General features: G+C 38.5%; 2 protein-coding genes across 5 annotated transcripts in view; both read right to left on the bottom strand.

Annotated features, from left to right (window-relative positions):
• Nucleotides 1-1,991: 1,991 nt before the first annotated feature.
• On the bottom strand, nt 1,992-5,841 carry rab38b (RAB38b, member of RAS oncogene family). The gene is made up of 3 exons (XM_058411975.1): nt 5,501-5,841; nt 4,312-4,592; nt 1,992-2,291 (listed from the first exon to the last, which is right to left on the bottom strand). The coding sequence occupies exons 1-3, from the start codon at nt 5,697-5,699 to the stop codon at nt 2,139-2,141; spliced, it is 633 nt and encodes a 210-aa protein (XP_058267958.1). The 5' UTR covers nt 5,700-5,841; the 3' UTR covers nt 1,992-2,138.
• grm5a (glutamate receptor, metabotropic 5a) overlaps nt 5,626-18,310 on the bottom strand; it is a 28,681-nt gene continuing 15,996 nt past the window's right edge. For all 4 annotated transcript variants that reach the window (XM_058411967.1, XM_058411965.1, XM_058411968.1 and 1 more), the window contains exons 8-9: nt 10,435-11,374; nt 5,626-8,742 (exon numbers count right to left, since the gene is read on the bottom strand). In XM_058411967.1, the coding sequence (XP_058267950.1) occupies nt 7,866-8,742; nt 10,435-11,374 (1,817 nt within the window). In that variant the 3' untranslated portion in view covers nt 5,626-7,865. The remainder of the gene's footprint in view (nt 8,743-10,434; nt 11,375-18,310) is intronic.

The raw sequence follows: 18,310 nt of genomic DNA, 5'->3' as shown, positions 1-18,310 counted from the left end.
GGAGGAATTGCAGGAATTGCATCACTCACGAGTACAACAACTGAAATTAAATGCTCTCGTCCTATAGCAACGATATCTGGTAACACACAGATTATGGACTAGTGTGTTGATTTCCAAAACAGAATAGAATGATGTCAATTTCTTGATTATTTTTTCTGTAAATCTTTTTTTCTTTGTGCGTCTCTGTTTGCAACTTTGTTTGCTTTACATGTTTCTAGGCACTCTAAAAGGACTCATATGACTAGCAGTGCCACTGATTACCAGCAACCTGTGAATTCCTGAATGGGAAAAAAAAACAAATGAGTCAACTAGGCAGTAATTACATTTAAAGTCCTCAGCTGAGTTTATCACTTACCTCAGATATAAGCATACTTTTACATAATGCACAGAATAACCTAGAGGAGGTATTGTAGAGGTAGCATGAGTGATCTGTGATATATTACAGTTGCATTTATTCACTGGATTGATCATTTCACACAGTGCGAAGAAGGATTTAATCCAAGTTCTGCTTATAATGCTAAATACCACACAGTCCGATCGATTTGATCTTTATAAATTCCAGGGTACTACTGAAATGATAGAGCACCAACATGCACAGGTTTGCAGAATATTAATCATGCGGATGTTGCAGGAGCTTTTATACTTCTGTGCTCAGCAGTTGTCATGGTGATACCAGAGGACTTGGGTTGAATATGAGTAATATGCTAAAATGCACTGCAATTCCACCAACGTTCTATCATGTACTCTTCCCATTGACAGGAACTTCTGCTTTTATTCTCCTCAAGAATGTTACTGGTTAGGGCAACAGATATTCAGTTTAAGTTTAGCATACATTACTGTTTCTGCGCTTCAATCCATACAATTATCACTGAAGAATTTAAAGCTAAATGTATAGTCAGTATATTAACAATTGTTGTTTGATAAAAAAAAAACAGATGTTTGCTTGTAGGGAATTTTAATGAAATCTATTTATATCTGGAATACCCCAAAATAGTGGATACTCAATATCATCTAAACGGCCGTGGATAAAATGTGAAAAAGGATAAGCAGACTAATTAACTGTACTTAGATGATTATATTTACACACAAAAATCTAATCAGAGTTAATTATAATACTGCATAGGATTTGTCGGTTTAAAACAGTAGCATTGCTATTGTGACAAAGCAGAGACAAAAGATTTCTTCCGTTTTAAGACCAAAATGCAATGCATTCATGCAATAGAAACAAACATTATTATTATCCAAATACAAAACATTTAATATTTACACGCTCGTCTGCTTTATTTAAAAAAAAAAGGTACTTAATACTTGGCATAAAGTGTTTTCAAATTATGTAATACTTCCCACATAGACGACAATAGACTAGTACGATGTGAAAGTGCAAAAGGTTTGCTCTCAGCAGGGAATGGAACAGAAAGGAACTTAGATCAATAACCATGTTTAAAGATGTGAACAAAAGTGTGTGCTAAAGAGGGGCTTCATGGGAGATTTATATAATGGCAGTGAGTCAGAAAGTGAATCACTGAGGAGCATGGAGAAAGAGTGAGAACGAGAAACAGAGATGGGGAGAATGCAGAAAATAGATGGAAAGAGCTACAGAGAAACACAGAGAGAGAGAGAGAGAGTGTGTGTGTGTGTGTGGAGGTTTTCATTTCATGCACCAAAAAGATGAAAGTTTATCTAAAAATGTTCTGCATGTCATCTACATAGTCTCAAATCTAAAAAAGGATAATTCAAGAAAAACATCTGCTTTAACACAACACTGAGACATTTAAGCACGAATACTAACATGTAAAGCACATATGAGATCAGTAGTCACAAACTGTTGGACAGATGTAACGTATTAAAAAGGGACCTACTTCCTTATCTTATCCAGCTGTGTTCTCTATCTGTCCATTTGGAATCAACTATAACATTAAAAACATGTTGATACCAGTCTTGTGTTGCACATAAATAACTGTTAATCTTACCCTTAAAAGTACCCTTATATATGTAACTGGACTTTGTGTTGCATTCAGACACATTTATCTTTGATGTCCTGCTTAGATCGTATGGTTACAGATATAGTGGGAGAAAATGACATCTTGTCTTTTGGTTCTTCCCAGCTGCTGAGCCTGAATCCACCTCCTGGCCAGACGTTAGGGTTTGAAACATGCAGAGCAGCTCATCTTTGTAGTTGTGGTCAGTTGAGGTGAAATGGTGTCAGGAACCACTGATTTGAGAATATCGTTCTCGCTGGCAATGATGTGCTTGACCAGGAAGTTTGCAGCTTCATTGATGTTTAGATTTTCCTATAACATTGAGAGAGTAAGAGGAAAACTCATAATGTGCACTGACTGACAAAAAAAATCAATACAGTAACTATTTATCCTGCAAGTTAACTGACTTAACTGAATAACTGAGTTTTAACTGTGCTTGAACATAAGATTCACTAGATATATAAATGGAGTTCAGTAAGCATTTCATTTAAATGCTCCTTTATGGGACTAAAAAACTTTTATTTCCTGAATGTTATCTAGTTGATATTGGGGAAATTTGCCATTTAATACATCTTAATCAATAATACAAAACAGTGCACTGTATAGTATACTAATATTGCAGTATGAATGTTCCTAATGCTTTTGATCATGAGGCCAATATGAAGACTTGAAGAATCTCATCTCTCCCAGTTCTAAATCAGTGAAACTCTGTGAATTATTCAAATGCATCAAATTGCCAAGAGGAGAGGTTGGATTTTGTGTTTCATTAGAGATAAATGAAATTGGGTGGTAAACTGAAATAAATGAATAAATAAATACATAAATAACTCTATTAAAAAGTCTTCATTAAGTCTAATGATGAAAAACCATGAATAGCTTCTGGTTTCCTTCAACAGCTGCTTGAGTCGCCTGTCTGCTGTAATAAGGAATTGAATATTCATGACTTTTAATTAGAGGTCTCATAATCTCATGATCTCCTGATTCTGGCCACCTGACATCCTATTAAATCCTGAGCTGCCTACATAAGATTGCTTAGCTATTTCTAATCCAAATCCTATTTTTGTATTGGCAGGTGACTAGTCAAAAAGTCAAGCTCTAAAAACAACAGCTCTTATATGCGATTAAAGGAGTTCTTTGTAAAGTTCAGATTCCATGAAATACATATATGTATACTTAATAGAAATAACAACTATTATGTGATCATATGAGTAAGCATTTTTGTTGTAGGACCAAGAGGGAAGACAAGAGTGAACCCTGCTGTGGCTCTCCATGCTGGACCTCAGAAATTTCATAGCTAGATAATTGGTGTTTTCCTCAGTTATAAAGTGCATGTGATAAACATCAGATTTAGATTATTGTTTTTTTTTTTAATCATTCATTTAAATCATGTGCACTTTTAATTGTTTTTAAAATCGCCTTTTATATATTTATGGTTCTGTCTGCATGCCATAAAAAGCTAACAGAGTTGTTAGAAATTGTGACCTACTTCTTTGAAAAGTTTGCTAGCCAGAGCACTTGAACAGAAGACATAGGGACACGACCAAGATCTTGATTATAAGCTCCGACTGGTTTATTGGCAGAAACCTCCCGAAATTTAGTATAGTATGTGCTTTTACCTACAGCCCATGTTTTAGAGGGATGCAAGGCACACAAATCTAAAGCCATTTTAAATCAGCATAGTGTTTGGCTACAAATACTTTTTCAATAGAACAAGCCATTTGTAAGTACATTTGAACCAACACACAATTTATGGTTAATTATGAGGATTGTGTGGATTCTAGGAAATTATTTAGATTATTTCTTCACAGTGCTGATGAGGCCCCTAGTGTGTAACAGCTTGTTTGTGACCAAAGTGTTACTGCTGCCCTCCTTTCTTTTCTATCCTTTTTTCCAAAATTATTGGTGCATCTGTTAAAAAAAGATATGAATGGAGGGATTTAAGAGAGGAATGGGCCCTGTGGCTATGTCTGGTGCAAGAACTACTAACGTCACTTACATCAACCTTAAAAGACTTACAGCTTGAAATTTATCCTAAAATCTAAGTTCCATACTTATATGCAATTTTAATCAGGACTGACTCTACCGAGTTTCATCCAAATGGACAGCAAATATCCCATGGCATCAAAGATATGTGCAAAGTCTCTCTGCTGTATTAGCAAATTTTCATAAGATATATTTGTATGCATAGATAAAATCTATTTGAATAGGGAAAAAAAATGGATTTTAACTAAAATGAATCACTAAGTTTGAGTAAAGACAACAGAAGAAAAGTAATCAGTAATATGAACATCTAGTGGAAAATAATGCTTCAAAACTAGGTATTACAGCCTACCTTGGCTGAGGTTTCAAACCATCCCACAAATCCATTTTCTTGGCAGAACTGGTCCATTTTCAGACCATTATTGACCAGAATGTCTTTGCTTTGGTCACACTTGTTGGCCAGAAGCACTGTGGTAATGCTTTTGCCATTGGCAAGTGTCAACTTTGAGTCCAGGTCCTCCTTCCATTTGGTGACTGCTTCAAATGTTGCGGGTCTGGTGACATCGAAAACAATGAACGCCCCCATGGCCTCTCTGTAGTAAACCCGTGTCATGTTCCCAAATCGCTCCTGACCTTTATGATCAGCAAGACAGGCAAAGAATAAGAATGGGAAGGTAAGCATATGATTTAGTTAAGGACATTTGACTTCATTGCTGTGCCTGCAATATACAATTGTAAATCTTTTGTAAAGTTTCATTTGTGATTATTTGTGAGCACTTGATGTAGAACCTATCCAATAATTTTATTACTAATCTGACATATGCTGTGATTAAAAAATCGAATTCATTAGATTTTCTCTTCTTATATGAGCAAATTTTCAAAGCTTGGGTTTTCCTCTGGTTTGTTTATAGTAATTTTCCTCCACAATGACTCCCATGTGATCTACCTCCAAATCTTACTCACATGAGACGAGTTCTCATATGATTGCACGCATACCTTCCACATGGGAAATGAGCCTAGTTCTTAGAGAGTCAGACCGAAGGGGGCGGGGGGGGGGGGGGTAGCTGGCATAGTTGGCACATGGGAATGGATATGGATTATTAAAATAGTGCTCTGTAGGAGGCACACTGAGGACTCGCTTACCTGGCAATCCATTTCACATTTGGATCTGCTTTTTATTCCACAGTACATCTATGAGTAGTTCTAAACAGCAAACTCCCCAGTGTTATATTAACTACAATGTTCATTTTGTTCCAACCAGGCTTACATAAACAGTGTAGGTGTTAATTTAATATTGGGCATATTTCTGTGTATCTAAAAGTAAGCTGTAATGAGGTAGTTATTTCAGACTGAGATTAATCCTCCCCAGCAACCAAACATATGAACAAATAATAGCAGCATTATTATATTACTTCTATGAACCGTGTCTAATGAATAGCTTTAATCTTTAGAACACGTGAACAATATGAGAACCTCCACTTCGGTCTGAGGCCAGAGGCAGAAACTTTCAGAGTGTTGTGAGCACTACTGCCCACGCCTACCTGCTATGTCCCAGAGCTGCAGTCTCACAGTCTCCGACTCCCAGCTGAGAACTTTGAGGGCGAAGTCCACTCCGATCGTGGCTCTGTAGTTCGTCGAGTACGTCTGATGAACATAGCGCTTAATGATGCTGGTCTTGCCCACACCTAAATCGCCGATAACTAGGATTTTGTACAAGTGTTCTTTCTGACTGTTTTGCATGGCTGCGGCGGACTGCGCGGTCACTCCACTCGGAGTCCCGTGAAAAGTTTAGTGATGCAGCCACAGCTGACCCTGTAAAGTCCGGCAGGGTGGGGCGGGAGAACAACTTGTGACCGGCATGTTGGAGTCTCTCGTGGGCGTCACGTTTCCTCCCCCCACCCCCCCAGCCGAAAATGTGGAAAAGACGCGCGCGCGTGTATTAATCTATTAATAGTACAGTAATTAATATGACAAAACACTCCAGTGCTCAATAGATATTTCAATGTTTTTTTTTTTTCTAGACAGGCCGACAGTAAATACTTCTACCACGCAATGTGTTGCTTTAACAGTAAGCTTTCGTTGCTACGCAACATAACAGGCAACGATTTGGCTATCCTATGGGCAGCACAGTGGCTAATGATCAGGGTTTCCTGTACATATAGTAAAACAATATGATCAAATTATGTTCTTAATGTATTCGCAATATTATTAATTGCTGATGTTAATAATGTCGACGGCTGCAAACGTGGCTCAGCCTGTTAGGATTTCAGACCCAAACTTCAATTGCCCAATCGTGTGTGCGCGTGCATACCCAAGAAATGAAAAGAGGAACAGAAAGAAAAAGAAAATCAGAGTGACAATCCAGTTTGGTGCACGGCATCAAATTAACCATTCATCTTCCTAACAAAAAAATTAGATCCTTGCAATTATGTCCTTTTTAATGATATTCAATAGTAGCCTATTTAATTTTTCTCCCCCACACAATACAAATGCAACAGGATTTAAAAAAAAAAAAAAAATTATAGAGCTTATTTTCACATTGTATAGATAAATTTAAAACTCTTATAAAAGCTTTTACAAGATACATTCATTCCACTATCACAAAGCATAAACTAATAATTATCAGCTTACTATATTACAGTAATATGACTAAATCAGCACACATGTTGGTAGAAAAATACCTCACACTTATAGGCAAATATCTACATTCTTTGAAAAAAGGCAAAGAGCAAAAGATGCAAAATGCTTTTTAGAAAATATACAAAAGGTGACATTATAGAGTCAGCTGTTGGCAGTGTTCTGCATGCAGACGTAAATGATCATTACAGTACATCCATTTAATAAATACATTGCACAATGTTAAATAGACTAAAGCCTGTAGAGATATGCACTGTGCACAACATTAGTAGAAAGTTTAAGCGCTGCCTTGAATAAAAAAAATCTTTTTAAAACGGAATCCGTTTGGTCCAAATGATGTCTATAAACAGACATATGTCGTTTCGTTAGGGTTAAAAGAAAACATATCTGACCGAGTCACATTCAAAAGTACATAATAACTATAAAGAACATTGTAACAAGATGCAAAGCATATGCACTTGAATGCTTGTCTACTAATTCACTAAGCCTTAAGTATTGCTTCCTTTATGTTGCACATCACACAGCCAGCTTAACAGTAAATTCTATTAAATTATAATAACTGAACATCATTAAAATATGATTTCCTTGCTTTCCAATGCATCGTTGTTCATCCGAAAGTGTTAGACAACACTGCTAAGTGGAACTTGTCACTAAAACACAGTCACCTGGAAAATAATGCCATTAAAGATTAGTTCAGTAGAATGGGTCCCATACTAATTAAAAGAAGATATACTATACATTATAAATGCAAGAATTTTAGCCAAATGACAGTGTTATACACAAACAACAAATATTGCAATGCCTCCATATAGTCACATATGGTATTATTTTACAGGTATCATTGTGTAATACTGTTGGAATGTGATCACTGGCTAAATATAAAGCACAGTATATAACATCCATCCATAGTTCACTGAGCTTTTCTAAGCAAAAACATATGTGCACCGGAAACCCTGAAGCTTTGACATCTCTGTTGGTGCACTTCATTCAAAAGCTTACAAGGAACATTTTAGTCCATGCTGTTCAGGCTTAATGAAGCTATTCAGCTACTTCAGTAAATCCCTGCAGAGCTTCCTCTAGCACTGTTTTATCCCTGATCCATTTCTTAGTACAGCCTTGATCCCAGGTCTTGTGAGTTCTGCAGCAATGTGTATCAATTCTTTGCAACAGTGTAGTAAAACCTGATTTGAAATTAATGTCAAAACAGTATTTAAAATGCCCGCATGCCACTGATGGTTAGCATGTGATTTTGATCACCCAGAAGGCTATTTATAGTGAGGAGGAGCTCTGGCTATAGTTGCGCAGCATCAGTCGGTCATACTTTGGGGAATTACGCTCGCACAGAACCAGCTCTGTTTCTGGACAGGTGGGGGAGTCACTAGCTGAGTCCACTGAGGAGTCCCTGAATGGGGATGGAGGTGTTAGAGCAGCCAGCTCATCAAACTCCGTGGTCCTGACTGCATATGAGGAGTCATAGGGGCTATTAGAAAGACTAGCAGGGGATGCTCTGCTGCTTCCACCTGTGACTATCCCTCCTGCTATGCCTACGGCTGAGCGAGGGGTAGCATTAGCTGCAGCCACCACTTCAGCATAGGTGGTCACCGTTGTTGAGCGCTGCATCTCTCGTGGAATCACCTTGAAGGAGGGTGAGCAGGGGCCAGAGGCATTTATAGTACTGCCAGAAGGAGAGCCAGCTGGCAGCATCATGCTGTTGAGCTCGCTGATGTTCGCAGTGAAGCGGTTCACCACGCTGCTAATCTGGTCCATAATGGATGTCTGCAATGGCCCACCTTGCTGTAAACGCTCTGTAAGGTATGTAGGCAGTGCTGCCACCGGCAAAGGCTGTTCTCTAACATTCTCTTCATCTTCGCAGCAGTGCTGCATCGAACCACGCTGGCACACAGTGGGCAGGGGAGAGGGTGTGCGTGGGCGGTAAGTCACAGGGTAACGCTGACCACTCTGTTGCCGCTCATAGGACACCTTCATCCCAGTGTCTGGCGGTGCATCACAGCCCTTGGAGAAAGGTTTGATGATAGCTGTCTGATTGACCTCCTCTTTTCTCTTGATGTGAATGGAGATCCTCTTCCACAGATTTGGCCGGTAGCCTCTCTCATTTTGTGCCCAAGTAACTGTTTTGCCATTTGAACTGAAAAAAACAAACAAACAAAAAAACAAAAATAAAACCTTATCTCAGAACAATAGATATAGATTAGTCTATATCTATTTTAGTCTTTTTCATTGTACCACTTAATTTATAAACAATGTTATTGCAAATATTTTTCTGCTGAACATACAAATATCATGCCATTTCAAATAAATGACAATATCCAACTATATTTCAGCTCTAACTGGATGGGTGCAGAATATTCCACACCCCCTACTGGCTAAGGCTATATGCCACTAGCATAGATGACTGGCTTTGCCTTGCTGTTCCTGCACTCTTCCTGGTCTAGCTTCTTAGTAAGCTGAATTTCTCAATTTCCCTTAGAAAGCATATAGTTGGGCAACATGTCTACTGCTGATGAATCACTATGTCCAGATGCCTGCTTCCCGAGCACTGAATGCAGAAGTACTCATAACTTACTACCTGGCAACTGGTTTGTGTGTGATGTAATTAGCACTGGCCATGCTGCAAATCAACTCTGTAAATTTGTCAAAATTAAATCTGTAAAATTGATAAAACATGCAGTTCCATGTTCCACTATCCATAATGGCCAGTCTGTCTTGTGCAAGCCTGATGGAGGGAGAGTACCCTATCATCATCATCATTATCAGGACCCCATTAAGTGCTATATTGTCTATTGGCCAGTGATCACTAGAAATCAGGGCCTAGTTGATATAAGACCCCACTGAACTGATTCTTCAGGAGTCCCTCTTTCATTATGCTAAATCTATTACATGTTATCATTTCATGCAACCACAGGACTGTTTTATGTCATTGGACCTGAGACAAAGTCTGTTTTCACATTCCCATAAAAGAACTGTGTGCTGTCAAGGGCATGGTCAAGTGCCTCTTGTGAATGGAGGGGTAGATTCATGGAGAAGGAGTGGGGAGTTTCATGAATGTGTGAATACCTGTGTATGATTAATGATACCCTGTAATCTACTTGCCTGCGCTGATTTTCTCACATTTCACAACAATTTGGCAATCCTTTCATTAAGTGATTTTATTCAATTTTGCAAATTAAGTGATTGCCTTGCAATCAACTGACCCTGTAGTGCTTCATGAAAGTTATCCTTCACAGGATTCTTAATGTGCCTGATACATGGATTATGGCACTTCTTAGCTCCGACTGTGGTTAAACGATACTCAAACCACTTGTCTATCTGTCACAGATGCAAGGTGTTCCCATGTCTAACTAGAAACTAGACCACTGGATTGTGAAAGTTATTACCATTGTCCATAGACTGAATGGAAGTGCAGCCCCTATCATTGCAAACCATTCTTTGAAGAGTGTCTTCACCTCATGGACATTGCATAGAGGTATAATAAAGCCTACTGTACCTACACCATCACCATTCACCTGCTGTCGATTCTGCATTACATTGTGACATATTTTTTTTAGCTGTAATCACTGACTATGAGGGATAAAATAGAATGGCGGGATCATAACTGTAGTTCTATTAATCTTAGGGTTCCTTGTCAATCGAAACCAGCTCTAACATAGTAAGAACTTGTTGAGTTTCCAGGGAATGTCTGTATTTCTTGCAAATACTCACTTGCACTATAGTAACAATGCTGTAAATAATAGCTATCTGGTCATTCTGCTGTCAGTATGTTACTGTAAATGTACAAATTAATCCTATCTAAACAACACATTTTATCATAATAACAAACCTGACGTTGTCTGTTCCCGATCCACGTCGTTTCCACAATTTAGCCAAACTGCTTGAACGGCTGGCTGATGAGGCAGACTTTCCATCACCCACGTGCATCCTTACCACAGTAGATGTGGTAAATGCACTGCGCACATTACGCTCTGGCTTGGCGAGCATGATATAGACCTTTGGCACAAACATGCAGCACAAGGCAGTGGTCGCACTGAGACTGACTGAAAAGCACATGGTGATTATTTTATAGTTGGAGCCAAAATAGATAGGCACAAATGCCAGCCAGATAATGCAGGTGGTGTACATGGTGAAGGCGATGTATTTGGCCTCATTGAAGTTGGCAGGGACATTACGAGTCTTGAAGGCATAAAAGGTGCAGCTGAGGATGAGAAGCCCATTGTAGCCCAATGGTGCTACAACCCCTAGTGTTGTTGTATTACAGATGAGGTGCACCTCACGGATTGATGGGTAGTCATAGATCACCTGAGGTGGCTCCATGATGAAGAGTGCCACTATGATGGCTAGTTGCAAGAGAATGAGGATAAAAGCTATGATCAACTGGGCGCAAGCACTCATGAAACGCGGCTTCTTGGTACAGATTTTTTTCTTGCTGCCAGCCAAGATGCGAGCGATGCGATTGGTCTTGGTTACCAGAGCAGAGTAGCTCATAGCAGGGGAAAGGCCGATGCCCAATCTTTGTAGATAGCAGTACACTACATGTGGCTTTGCGATGAGGCAGAATGTGCAAAGGTAGCCCAGACAGATGCCAGCTAGGATGATGAAGCAAAGTTCCCTGCTGGAGGATTTCACAACTGGTGTATCATGGAACCTGATGAAAACGAGTGTCACGAAGATGGTGGACAGAAGACCAAGGCAGGCGAAGACCACAGCAGCGATAGGTTCAGGGTCTCCCCATTGTAAATAATGCACTGGTATTGGCTCACACCCTGAGAAATAGAACAGCACATTCTGTTGTATTACATGGTTAACAACATTAATCACAATGAAATATTAAAACATAAATATAATTACAAGGATGCACTATGGTGTTGGTGGCTTTAAAACTATACATATAGGCTAATTATCTTATTTTACAACTCTTGCCAAAAACATCAGAACATATTGCTAGTGTTAAACAGAAAAGAAACAAAAGTATATTTTATTCATCACAGTCTTGAATAAAGTAGTTTTAAAAATTATTTTCATCAACTGAAAATGCATAAAAGAGGATAATGACTTTGATGAAGCTCACAAACAGATTATGGCCCTAGTTTGTTTTACAAAGGCCAGGAGAAACAGATCTCCTATAAAGACAGGCCACTGGGGAGTATGAACTGAGACTGCTGAGTTCTAGAAAGCAGGTTGATTTTCAGGTAATTTTCCTTTAAATTGTATTAAATTTCATTTTAATAGGACTGTATATAGTTTCATATTATTAATCATGATCTTTATATTTTCAATTTTAATATTTATATTTGATGAGTATTTTTGTAGTCCTATTTTTTGATTGCCTTGGTTCATGCGCCATATCTTTTCTTTTCTTTTCTTTTCTTTTTCTGACAAAATATTGCTTTAGTAAACTTGTTTGCTCAGTAGATGTTAATTAAGAAATATTTCAATTAAATCTGTTTTGTTCTTTCTCCCCATATGGATGATCAGTCAGGACATGTTTCTTTGGGCCAGTGTAAAGACAGTGCATTTTTTTTGTTCTATTCTTATTTAGCACAACAGCAAACAACTTTATTTACATTTCATTGTATTTACGTTTAACTTTTCCAGAGTGACTTTCCACATGTGTGTGTTGAGATGTGAATATCAGGATTTACAGATGCAAATTGGGTGTTTAAGGTATTAAAACTAAAAATTTGAGTTAGGAGCCTGGTAATGTAAGCAGTTAACTTGTTTAATCATTTTTTGTTAAAATATCTTTTTGTTCTCTTTGCTATCAACAGTGATTAGCAAAAAAATGGAGGCACTGGCCCAGTTCTCCCAACAACATTTGGTGAGCTCACACTCTGGGATTACCCAGAAGAAGAACTGGAAAGACTGTGATAGGAATACCAGAGATGTCCCAAAGCACAAAAGGCTTTGAATGGAGTGGAGGGTGGTATTGCAAGGAACTGGGGTAATCCAGTTAGTTTAAACTTTTACTGCTGTGAGTCATAGCCCTGCTGTTTGCAGTCTTCTGATTTGCAGTGACCATCTTCATGGAATCCTAGTGTTTTTGTTGGGACCACTGGATGTTCCACATGACTGATCCAAGACTAGCTTTTTATCTCCCCCACATTTGTTTAAGTAACATGTTCCGGTTGCAAATATAAGGAACATTTTTAAATGCGAATATTATTTTTTTTATGTTCAGGAATTGTTTTTCCATTGAAATATCCCAGAATGGACCATATATATTTTTACTGTAGTACAGTGGTGACCTTCAGTTTCCAAAAGACCAAGTTAGGGCCATGATCTGCAAGTATAGTGTATATCCTCCCAACATGAGAGAATAGTTAACTTGAGCTGTCCTCATTTCATTCATGATCAGTATTTCACCTTGGGAATTTTTAGTAAAATTTTAATACAATATAGTATCCTTTCTGTGATGCAAAGCTTGTTTTGTCTCTCTCTCTCTCTCTCTCTCTCTCTCTCACACACACACACACACACACACACACACACACACACACATACACACACACACTCTCTCATCCTTCTCCTGACTCAAAAGTGCACTGAGAGTTAGTTGTCAATTTGATTTGGAGGATATGGTAGCTTAGTGTTGGACTTCTGATTGGAAGGTTGTGAGTTCGACATGAGAAATGAGATTTAAAATGAGAAAATATTGTAAGCTGCTCTGGATAAGGGCATCTGCCAAATGCCAGAAATGTAAATGTAAATGATTTAAGTTAAACTGGTTATAGTGTAGTTCATCACACATCACCTATGTCGGTGAAAAGCTCCATAAATACACTGTGCCTGGCCTACGATTTTAAATCCAGATTTTTTTACATTTAAAATTTTTAATATTTATATTTGATAAGAGTTTTTTTTTGTAGTTGTCTGCCTCTGATCCTCCTTTTCACCTGGATTGATTCATGCAGCACTTTTTTCATCTTATGGCACTTTATTGACTGTGTCTTGCTTTCTTTTCTCTTTTTTTGTTTCTGACAATATATTGCTTTAGTAAACATGTTTGCTCAGTAGATAGTTAGTTAAGAAATGCAGTATCTCACAAAATTGAGTACACCCCTCACATTTTTGTAAATATTTTATGTGACAACACTGAAGAAATGACACTCTGCTACAATGTAAAGTAGTGAGTGTACAGCCTGTATAACAGTGTAAATTTGCTGACCCCTCAAAATAACTCAACACACAGCCATTAATGTCTAAACTGTTGGCAACAAAAGTGAGTACACCCCTCAGTGGAAATGTCCAAATTGGGCCCAAAGTGTCTATATTTTGCGTGGCCACCATTATTTACCAGCACTGCCTTAACCCTCTTGGGCATGGAGTTCACCGGAGCTTCACAGGTTGCCACTGGAGTCCTCTTCCACTCTTCCATGATGACATCACAGAGCTGGTGGATGTTAGAGACCTTGTGCTCCCCCACCTTAGGGTTTAGGTCTGGAGACATGCTTGGCCAGTCCATCACCTTTACCCTCAGCTTCTTTAGCAAGGCAGTGGTCGTCTTGGAGGTGTGTTTGGGATCGTTATCATGTTGGAATACTGCCCTGTGGCCCAGTCTCCGAAGGGAGGGGATCATGCTCTGCTTCAGTACGTCACAGTACATGTTGGCATTCATGGTTCCCTCAATGAACTGTAGCTCCCCAGTGCTGCTGGCCCAGACCATGACACTCCCACCACCATGCTTGACTGTAGGCAAGACACACTTGTCTTTGTACTCCCTAATAAAATATTTACAAAAATGTGAGGGGTGTACACACTTTTTTTGAGATACTGTATTTAAATTAAATCAGTTGTCTTCATTCTTCTCATATGAATGATCAGGATATATCCAGTGTCATGTTGCTTGTAAAGAAAGTGCCAGACTGTTTTGAGCTGTTACAATGCATGCAGCATTTGAGCCCTGTTATTAATGATAGACGAAGTGTATAATGAGAGTATTCCCACATTCCCACATACTCTGGATCAGATTATTCCCATATTTCATTATTATAGTTACATTTTGCAGTTGTCCCAATCACCGAAAATACTCAAAAACCCAAAAAAGAATCAGAACAATTGCTCCTTCTGTGCCACTTTGACTAGCATTGGCCTGGCACAAATGGTGAAAAGAACTGATATAATCTTCTTAAAAAGGCTTTGAAAGTAGACGAAATCTCTCAATTACAGTTACAGAATATGGAATATGTTTCTGCTTTTGTTGTTTAAGCTGATAACACACTCTAAGCCCCTGGCATGCTTTCCTGGGCCATACAAAAATAAATAAACTAATCATTGTTTGAGACAGAGCCTTTGAGTTGTAATGGGCAGAGTTACTTTTTAAACAGCTTTATTGTATGAAAATATTGTCTGCCTTGATATTCTAGAATGTTCTGATGAAAATCAGTGTTTATGGCATTTAATTGCTGTGGGTCTGCCTTGGATCTCAGTGACCCAGATACTGGAAGCTTATAACAGAATATACCCGTGTTGAAGATACCACTGCAAAAATGCTGATCATTGTGTCCCAGCTTCTGTTTATTATATGAAAGGTAACAACTTGTTTTATGTTAGAACTTCTACTCCTAACCTAGATCTTGTTCTCTCAAATGATCTTCCCACTGTTCATGTGAGAGTAACTAAAATCATCATCTCTGCAATTTCTGTCTTAATGTCTCATGGCAAAATGCTGTATGTCTGCAAGTTTATTCAAATACTACTCAAACTCAAAATTACAATCATGTACCAAATAAAATATTAAACATATAACCAAATAACTAACCTAATCTGACAGCAAAATAACACAATAGGTTTCATTATGCAATCAGTTTTTCCCAAAATATAAGCCATCATTCAGAAACCAGGGGGGAAATAATCACACCCTATAATTCAGTAACATGCAGAACCACCTTTAGCAAACAAGAACTTGAAGTAAATATTTTCTGAAAGAGTTGATCAGTCTCTGACATTGTTTTGTAGAAATGTTGCCCCACTCATCTTTACAACATTGCTTCAGTTCATTGATGTTTGAGGTATCAGGTATCAGTTTACACATAGCTCTCTTAACGGATCCTCTGTGGAAATCATCAAGAGCACCAAATTCCTTGGTGTTCATCTGGCAGAGAACTTCACCTAGTCACTCAACACCAGCTCCATCAGCAAGAAAGCCCAGCAGCGCCTCTACTTCCTGAGGAGGCCGAGGAAAGCCCATCTATACCCCCACCCCACCCCACCCTATCCTGACGGTCTTCTGCAGAGATACCATCGAGAGCATCCTGAGCAGCTGCATCACTGCCTGGTTTGGGAACTGCACCGTCTCGAATCACAAGACCCTTCAGCGGATAGTGAGGACAGCTGAGAAGATCATCGGAGTCTCTCTCCCCTCTATCACAGACATTTACACCGCACGCTGCATCCGCAAAGCAAACAGTATTGTGGATGACACCACACACCCCTCACATACACTCTTTGCCCTCCTGCCATCTGGAAAGAGGTACCGGAGCATTCGGGCCCTCACAACCAGACTGTGTAACAGTTTCTTCCCTCAAGCCATCAGGCTCCTCAACACCCAGGACTGAACTGTACAAAACTCTCTCTCTCTCTCTCTCTCTCTCTCTCACACACACACACACACACACACGCACAACTCATTTTATTTCATTTTCATTTCATTGCACATGTTCTTTTTCGGCGCTATGTGTCCTGTTTTTATGTTGTTTCTTGTACTTATTGTTTCTGCACTGTCCTGTCTTTGCTCTGTTTGCACCTAGTTGCACACTTTGCACTTTATGTGGCTAAGACAAACTTCTGTCCTAGCTCTGTGTTGTTGTTTTTTGTGTTTGAACTATATGTTGTATGTTCATGTAGCACCAGGGTACTACGTACTGCGTCAGCTATATGTGGTTGAACTGACAATAAAAGCTTCTTGAATCTTCTTGAATCTTAAGATCCCTCCACAGCATCCCAGTGGGGTTGAGTACTGGATTCTTCCTATGCAATTCAAATGTCAATTTGCTTGGGATCAGCATCACATTTGTCACAAGAATATTCTGGTATAAAGTGGAGTTCATCATTATTTCATCATCATCACTCTATGTTTCCCAGGTCCTGTGGCTGCAAAACAAGCCCAAATTATCATTCCTTTAGCACCATGCTTCACAGATGCTTTAAGGTGTTTTGGTGACATTCCTTGTTTAGTTTTCACCAAACATGGCATTGTATAGAGTGACCAAACTTCTCCACCTTGGTGTCATCTGTCCAAAAGATTTGTTCAGGTGCAATTTTGTAAAACTTAAGTTGCACTCCATATTCTTCCTGGAGATACAACTTAAACTTGCGAAGTTTGCTCCATAGTCTTTTTGGAGAGAAGGGGCTATTCTTAACCACCCCATGAATTGTTCAGTTTTGGACTGATTGTGTCATTAACATAAGGCCATAGGTAGGTTTTTTTTCTTATATCTCTGAGCATTAAACTATCTGAGCTTGACTGAATTTGCTGGGTCACTGTTGCTGGGAAAATTGCCAGTTGTCTTGAACAATCTCCATTTGTAAACAATACTTCTCACTGTAAATTCATGAATTTAAAACTGTTTGGAGATGACCTTATAACCCTAGCTTGATGAGTAGCAACAAGCCTATGGTTGATGTTCTTTCTTCTTGACACGATGCAGATACACACCTGAGTGCTCCAGAACACAAATCTTTCACAAAAAAGGTCTGAATTTATAGAAGTGGTCATGCTTCTTAATAAGTAACTAATTTTGTGCATCTCATTAGTAACACCTAGCTCTTAATTATCGTCTTAGAATTATTTCTCACTTGGTTTCTGATGTTGATTGACTTTTTGGGAAAAAGTCACTACTTTTGTTTTTTGTTGTTGTCAGCTGAAAATAAATCTGTTATGTATGTTGTTCTTGTGTATGTTGTGGACCATACCATTGTTATTTAGGCCCTAGAGGAAAAAAAATGTAGATAATAAGGGTTGCTGTGGAGAGAACCAGTTGGAGACTATGACGGTGGCTTTAAACTGCTGTTGCCATGGTCAGTTTTGTGCTCAGGTCATTGAACAATTGATGGCTTTATTAGAAAGGAATTAGCATTCAGAAATTATGTTGATGCTTATATTTATAAGTTGTTCAAAAGCTCCTGTTTACACTTCCACTTGACTATACAGAGTTGTAGACAGGACATTATTTATAATCACACTCTTCAGTGTCACACAAATAAGGATGGGTTCCCTTTTGAGTCTGGTTCCTCTCAAGGATTCTTCCTCATATTGTATCAGGGAGTTTTTCCTTGTTACTGTTGCCTGAAGTTTGCTCATTAATAAATAAATATAATAACTGAATTTCTATATTTGTGTAAAGTTGCTTTGAGACAATACAGCACTATACAAATAAAATTGAATTAAATTGAATAACACTGTTCGGTCTTTATCTCTTGACTGTACATAGGTCAAATGTAAGTTTAATAAAACTGTTTATCTGGAGTCATTGGACTAATATGGAGGACAGGGTAAGTATCAGTTTAAATATCAAGTTAAATAGACTTTATCACACAAGACTTTGTGCTCATAAAAAAACAAACAAAAACACATAATTTCTCTAGTATTCGCCAGTATTTTAGTACACCAGACCAAAATATTCATTTCATTGTCTGTACCACTTATCCGATCTATACTCGGGTCATGGGGAGCCTGTGCCTATCTCAGGAGTCATCGGGCA

The sequence above is a fragment of the Hemibagrus wyckioides genome, linkage group LG16 (genome assembly GCF_019097595.1).
Source record: "Hemibagrus wyckioides isolate EC202008001 linkage group LG16, SWU_Hwy_1.0, whole genome shotgun sequence".
Taxonomy (NCBI): Eukaryota; Metazoa; Chordata; class Actinopteri; order Siluriformes; family Bagridae; genus Hemibagrus; species Hemibagrus wyckioides.
Note: the sequence above shows the minus strand (reverse complement) of the source record. Positions and strands in the feature narration are given on the sequence as shown.